We start from the raw sequence: 7,332 nt of genomic DNA on the forward strand, positions 1-7,332 counted from the left end.
GGAGCGCCGGGAGCTTGTCCCAAGGAGTCCACAAAGATGATCCAAAAGCTGGAGCAGTTCTGCTCTGGGGACAGGCTGGGACAGTTGGGGTGTTCAGCCTGGAGAAGAGAAGGCTCCAGGGAGACCTTAGAGCACCTTCCAGTGCCTGAAGGGGCTCCAGGAAAGCTGGGGAGGGACTTGGGACAAGGGCAGGGAGGGAGAGGACAAGGGGGAAGGGATGAAAACTGGGAGAGGGGAGATTGAGGTGAGACATGAGGAGGGAATTGTGGAGTGTGAGGGTGGTGAGAGCCTGGCCCAGGTTGCCCAGGGAACCTGTGGCTGCCCCATCCCTGGCAGTGTTGAAGGGCAGGTTGGATGGGGCTTGGAGCAACCTGGGCTGGTGGGAGGTGTCCCTGCCCATGCAGGGGGTTGGATCTGGATGATCTTGAAGGTCCCTTCCAACCCAAACCAGTCTGGGATTCTACAAGAAGGGCCTCTTGGCAGCCTCACACAGCAAAGGGATACACCAACTCCTCAGGCCTGACAGGACCCCAGGCAGGGCACAGGTTGGGCATTCCCTCCAAACCTGTTCTGGGTTTCCCAAGTAATAAGGATGTGCCTCCTCTACTGAGCTGCAAAGCTTGGTTTGGGAAAAGGGGCTGGAAGAAACACGGGTCATTGCAAAAGCCTCACATTCACTGGGCACAAATCACCCTCCTCCTCCTTAAGATACTACATGTCCATCTTTTCCCGCAGGACATCAGTCCTGGCTCTAACACATGGTCACACTGCTCTACAGAACCTTGGTCCCTTCTGGCCCCACTGCCAACTCAGCTTCTACTTTTGATGCTTTTCAGGCAGTTTGGGTCCTACCCCAGCAGCTGCTGAAAGATGCAAGTCATGATTCTAATCTTTTTCCAAGGGGAAACCCCAAATACTCAGCCCTTCCTGGAAGGGTCAGCAATGGGAAGTCCTGTGTCCTTAGTGTTCCTCCTCAGTATTCCCAAATATGCTACCAGATCACTCAGGCATGTTGATACCAAAAGTTGGTCTGAACATTTCACTATTAAAAATAAAAATCCAAGCAGAGAAGAATCATAGCAAAGAGATTTGTGCAAGAGGAAACAAGGACTTGCCTTGATTTTCTTATCATCTGTTGCCACAGTCCCATCAGAGACCAAACCAGAAGTCATGGCCTGTTCCAGGAAGCTGTTCAATTTTTCTTCATCATGGGTTGAGTTGGAGCCTGAAGTTTCAATTAAAACATAAAAAGGGCTGCCTGGAAGTGAGGGAGAACAAGAATAAGCAGATGCTCTGGGGTAAAAGGAGAAGAATTTAGTGCAGGTTCTGGAGGTTTTCGCAAGCCTGGCACCTTTCACAAGGTCACTCTACTGCCCAGATTCCCTGGTGCCAGGTGGAAAGGCAGCCCAGGTGACAATCTGCAGAGCACTTCACCTCCCTGCTCTGCCCTTGTACCTAATCACTGCTTTTCAGGAAACCAGCAGCTTTGTGGGAACAAGTAGAAGGAAAAAGTCCTTCTCTTTCAAGGCTTCCACCAATTGGAATTGAATACAAACATGCTGAGGGATGTCCACACTCTCATTCACACACACACATATATATAAAAATCCCCAAGCAGTACAAAGCCTCTTTCTACAGCACAAATGACACTGGTACCTGTCACTGGGTTGGACAACTTGAGGTGTCTCTCCACCAGTTCCATGCACTTCTCATCCATGAACTCATAGGCAGACAGGATCTCTCCCAGCATGGCTCTGCAGGTTGTAAATGTTTCCAGAACCTTAGCAAAACTCTGACACCCTTCAAAAAGGACACAGAGAGGAATCAGGAACAAAGGAAAACAGCCCTCAAAAACGTTGTAAGAAGTTTTGAAAAGGTATATGAGGTTTCCAAGTCATCTTTCTCATCTCCAGAAAATGGGAACTACTGCCCCGTGTGGGTTTAGATCAGCAGTTCCTGTAATGGTTTGAGCTGGGGAAGGTTTCAGAGCAGGAGAGCAGAAGGATCTAGCAATGAGTCTTCAAGACCTCTTGAACACTCCAAGACAGTTCACACCACGTCACCCTCAGCTCTCAGCACAGGCAAGAAGGCAACCTAAGAGAAATGTAAAGGCCACTGGGAGAGCTGAGGTAAATTCTGGGGTCCCCTGCATGTATTCCACAGGTCTGTCAGCACTTGGAGTCTCCTCATGCCCTCCCAGGAGAAGCTCTCTGCTCTCAAGGCCACACCAGGCACAAATAAGCTGTTTGAGAAGTCCCTGCTGCCCTTGAAGGTTTCTGAGAAAAAAAACAAACAGCCTTGGTGAAGGCTCCTCACAAACACCTCTGCTAAAAAGTAGGCTCAGAAACAGCTTCTAAGCAGCTGTGCCTGGTCATGTACCCTGCTGATCCAGACCCTGGCCTGCAGGTTTGACTTCCCAGCCTTGCCTTGTCTCTGCAGACTCACCTGGTGACCACTGGATTGTGGCCACCTGCTGCTGCCAGACTCACCCTGCTCAGCTCCCCTGGGCAGTGTCAGCCCCAGCCCCTGCTAGTGAGGGTCCTGCCTGCTTCTGCATCTCCCTCAGCTCCTGACTCCCCTTCCTTTGCAGAGCAACCTGCCCTTGCAGGCATTTTACACATTTACACCAGGGATACAAAATACCTGGCCGGAGATTTTAACACACAGCATCTCCTTGGCAGCCTAGCTCAGCAGGCTGACCAGTCCTTCCTCCTTTCCATCCCAATTCCCTTCCCAGCTTCTTCATTCAGGTGTGAAATCATTAACAGCAGCTCTTTACCTAGAAATGCCAGATTCACAGCCTTAGGTTTCTGGGGACAGAGGATGGAGACAGCAGTGATGACTCCCAAGGTTCCCTCAGACCCAATGAAGAGCTGCTTCAGGTCGTAGCCCGTGTTATCCTTGCGCAGAGAAGCCAAACAGTCCAGAGCTGAACCATCAGCCAGCACCTGTAGGAACAGGGAGAACCCACTCAAACCCCTCTGTGGACACCTCCCCTCCTGAGCCTGTCCATGCCAAGGACCAAAACCTGCCACTGAGCAGTGGACACCAGCTGCAGCCCATTTCCACAGTCTTGTCACTGTTCCTCCCTTCCCAGCTCCTCCTCCCCTCTATATCCCACCTGAGTCTTCCCCCAAACTCTCCTGCTGCTTTTTTACACATGTTCCAGCATGTTGAGAAATAACAGAAGCCTGAGTTTCCTCTCGTTTTGTTTCCTTTTTACCAGTGGTGGAAAAGGCTGGAAACCCTTCACAGCTCTAGCTCCCACCAGTGAACTGAAATTATTTGAAACAGTGAACAAACTTCCCCAGAATGAAGTGACCCTCCAGCATTTGAGCCTTAAATCAAGGATTAATGTCTCTAAGATATGTTATTAAAGGCTGTTTTGACACTAGAGGGGCCAACCTGAGAGACAAAACCTCTCCCATCTGGGCCTACAGAATAAACCCTAACAACAGGCTTTTGTTATCTACCCAATTTCTGCCCTGTTAGTCTCTGCTTCCCAGCCCTGAAATCTTTTAGGAAAATCTCTCAGAATCCCAGCCTTTCCACACAGAGACACAGGCCTGTAGGGCAGGAGCAGGCTGAGGAGCAACAAAGACTAGGAGAAAGCCAGCAGCCAAACAAACCCAAAGCTCTGTTAAAATCCAAGTGAGCAGCCAGGAAAAGAGGATGAATTTAGCAGAGAGTTCAGAGAGCCACCGCTCCACCAAAGGAACCATCTCATGCAGGTAACCTGGGAACACCAAATCTCTCCCTACCTTCTTTTCACTTCTTTGGATTAGAAAACCACCTAATGCCACTTCTACCAGGGAGAGAAGAGGTGGAAACAAAACCAGATGCTACATGCATGAAGACACTTGGGCTTGTAGGGAGAGGACAAGGGGGAAGGGATGAAAACTGGGAGAGGGGAGATTGAGGTGAGACATGAGGAGGGAATTGTGGAGTGTGAGGGTGGTGAGAGCCTGGCCCAGGTTGCCCAGGGAAGCTGTGGCTGCCCCATCCCTGGCAGTGTTGAAGGGCAGGTTGGATGGGGCTTGGAGCAACCTGGGCTGGTGGGAGGTGTCCCTGCCCATGCAGGGGGTTGGATATGGATGGTCTTGAAGGTCCCTTCCAACCCAAAGCAGACTGGGATGGACCTGCCTCAAAAGAGCCATGCAAGGAAAATAATTGGAAGCCTGGGGAGGAACGTGGCTGCATGATGGATTGCCAGGGGCTAGAACTGCAGGCAGCAGGGTAAGAAGCAGAGGTTCCCAGCCAGAGGGAGCTGCCAGGTACTGGCCTTACCACTTCCAGCCCCAGCACTGTCCCCCGCAGGGAGCCGTACCTCAGCAGCCGCAGCCCTCCCGCGTTCGTCGCCACGTTCCCTCCGATGTGACAACTACCTTTTGCCCCCAGGTCCAGTGGCATGACAAACCCCTGCTCCTCCAGGTACTCCGAGAGTTTCTCCAAGATGCAGCCAGCCTGGCACACAAGGATTCCTGAAACATAAAGGTCCTGCTACAAGCTGATGCCCAAAGAGAAGGTGACTCCTCAAGGAGCAGGGTAAGTACAAGCAGGTGGAAGCAACTCTTCCTCCAGAACTTTCTGGGGTTGAATTTAAACACACAAGCAGTCTGTCCATGCTACAGGGCACTGTCCTACCCCTCCTCAAGCCAAGGGCAGCTTTGCCATTGCCTTAACATCTGGTCATTCCCCAGCTCTGAACTGGTAAGCCACAGAAACATGCAGTATCTCTCTGCCTGTCGTTCTCCCTCTCTGGGAACTGCCAGCCTGGCTCTGAACTCTCCAAATCCAAAAGACCTCTAGGTTTTCCCCATCCCTCCCTTCCCTCTGCTAGTGGAGTTCTGAGGTGCTTTCTCGCTGTCACTCTGCTCCACCTGCTGGGTTTCTCATGTAATTTATGAACAGATAATGGGATGTTCATGTTCCTCTTATCTCTTTCTTCCTCTTTCCACCACCACACGTGTTTCTACACCTGCTGCTGTTACAACTTAAGGGTTACACCAGCAGTGAGAGCCTGGGTGAAACAAACCTCTGACACCCCTTATGATGCTACTGGGCTGAACCTTGGTGATCCTGGAGATCCCAGGAAAAGGGCTGGTAGAGGGCCAGGGGCTCCTTTCTGTGCCTCAGGTCCCTGTGCTATTTACCAGACACCTTGTCGAAGCTGATGATCCGGTTCATGAGAGCAGTGGAGAGAATGATCTCATCAAAGACAGGCACACTGCCCCCAACAAGGCCTGTGTTCCCCCCCTGGGGGTTCACTGCCAGGTTCCTCTCAGAGCAGTACCTGGAAGGAAAAGGGATTCTGAAGCCTTACACATCTACCAGGAGAGCTGCACCTCCACACCCACGCCTACTGCCGGTGACCGTGCTCAAAGCTCTTGAAAATTAACTCCTTACAATGAAGCAGCATTTAGCCTAAGGATTAAACTGACACAAAGGGACAGCTTCACTGCCAAAGTGACAAAGCAGGACTCCTCACTGAACCCACCCAGCACCCTGCAAAGGAACAAGCACCTGGGGTTCCTCCTACAGACCTACCACCCTGTAAAACCTGCCTGGAAAGCGCAGCTCACCCTGTTTACAATTAAGCTATTTGTGTATCTGGGAAACACCTCCTCGGTGGGCTCTGACAGACAATCTTCAGCAGTGGTTTAACACCTTCCTGCCCTCCTCCTCCCCTCAGGAAATCAATACCCTGAAGGCAAGGAACCTTGTGCATCCAGGCCTCAGCTGCTCCACCCTCCAGCCTGCCCATCTCCCCGGGAAGCATCACCCATCACATCCTCCCCAGGCTGACAGAAGCTCCTGCACAACAGATGGCACCAAACCTCCCTGCTGCAGCCAGCTCAGAAGCCCTGGCTTGACTGTCCTCTCCAGGCATCTGCTTTCAACAGAGCCAGGAGCAGCAGCTTTTGGCTGCTGAAGCCAAATGGCAACCTTGCTTACACCCCTGAACCAAGGGAGGGTTCTTACCGACTTAATGGACAAAACAGCTCCTCAAATCACCTCATTCTGGCTTAAACTTCTTTACCTTTGCAGACAAACCCTCCTGAATCCTTCAACACAACTGCTCCCCTGGAGCACGAGTGCAGTGTCTGACTTTGACAATTTAGTAGAGCAGAAAAGCCATCAATATTGAAGTCACTTGCTTATTTCTGCCCCCAGTTCTCTCCTCCACACACGGTGCCCTCTTGAGACCCTTCCCATCAAAGCCATCAACTCTGATCTAGGGACTCTGCTGCTGCCCACTTAGAATTCATCTTTCCTGGCCAGATGTCCCTGCAAAGGCTATTTTGTAAAACAAACAAAAGTTTGGGCTTTGTTTCTGCCTGATATTGACACAACACCATGACCCCAGAAAAGCCAGAGGTCAAGGAGAGCCCTGGGACTCTGAAATACAAGGTACAACTGGCAGGGCCTTTGCTGCCTTGAAATAACCTCAGCTCCCCGCGTGAAAACTTTCCCAGTTAGGAACTTGGAGGCTTTTTCAGCCAAGCAACACTTCCCACCCATCAGTGCTGCTTGCCCCCAGCCTAGAAACAGCAGGAGGAGCTGGAAGAAAAGGTGTTTCAGGCAACATGGGCAGCTCTGGGGATATAAAGAGCAGAAGGGAGAGCTGAAGTCACCAGAGCTCAGCCACCAGGCAGGCAGTCTAGAAGAAAACATCTCCAGCAATTCAAACTGCTTAAGCAATCAGTGCCTGAAGACCTAAAAGTTCCCCCTTCACCTGTTGGACCCTCTCAGAATCAGCCCGAGTTTCCTCACCACAGAGCCCAGCAGAAAAGAGGGACCTTACCTGAGAACTTGAGACACCTCTGCTGTGGTCTGAGGCTTCAGCATCAGCTTGCTGCAGCCTGCAAGGAAAGCAAGGGACTCTCAAGGCAAGCTGTGGGCTCCAGAGGGGTCAGAAAGAAAGCAGGAGGTAAAGCACAACGTCTGAAACACAACACTCCCTCCCCTGTGAGGCAGAGGCACTTGGAGCACTTTTAAAACTGCTTAAAACCCTTTTCCACGGCGGGTTTTCCCTTCAAGCTCTGCACACACAGCCCTGGTGGCCAGAGGGGGGCGAGGGGAAATGTTCCACATCCTCACCAAACCTCTGGCAAAAGCAACAGGCGATTCCCACCAGTTTGGCTCTGCCAAAACGACAGGAACTGCCGAACGAACTGGATTAACGATGTAATTATCAAAAGGAATCATTTTTTATGAAGGAAAACTCCTTCTGCCCGGCCTGTAAAAACAGGGTGTGACAGAGACGAGGGGTGTTTTGTTTTTTTTTTTGGCAGCCTTTGAATTCAGGCGCCTGAGAGCCGCAAGAAACCC

The 7,332-nt window shown here is 51.4% G+C and overlaps 1 protein-coding gene across 1 annotated transcript in view; it reads right to left on the reverse strand.

Moving 5' to 3' along the window:
- The window catches only part of D2HGDH (D-2-hydroxyglutarate dehydrogenase), a 9,506-nt gene extending 2,297 nt beyond the window's left edge, over positions 1-7,209 (reverse strand). Inside the window, exons 1-7 of the mRNA XM_009996749.1 lie at positions 7,107-7,209; positions 6,806-6,863; positions 5,154-5,293; positions 4,288-4,481; positions 2,780-2,948; positions 1,657-1,800; positions 1,116-1,258 (exon numbers count right to left, since the gene is read on the reverse strand). Of these exons, the coding sequence (XP_009995051.1) occupies positions 1,116-1,258; positions 1,657-1,800; positions 2,780-2,948; positions 4,288-4,481; positions 5,154-5,293; positions 6,806-6,863; positions 7,107-7,209 (951 nt within the window). The remainder of the gene's footprint in view (positions 1-1,115; positions 1,259-1,656; positions 1,801-2,779; positions 2,949-4,287; positions 4,482-5,153; positions 5,294-6,805; positions 6,864-7,106) is intronic.
- Between the last annotated feature and the right edge of the window lie 123 nt (positions 7,210-7,332).

Source organism: Chaetura pelagica, unplaced genomic scaffold, assembly GCF_000747805.2.
Source record: "Chaetura pelagica isolate M959 unplaced genomic scaffold, ChaPel_1.0 scaffold264, whole genome shotgun sequence".
In the NCBI taxonomy this organism is placed as follows: Eukaryota; Metazoa; Chordata; class Aves; order Apodiformes; family Apodidae; genus Chaetura; species Chaetura pelagica.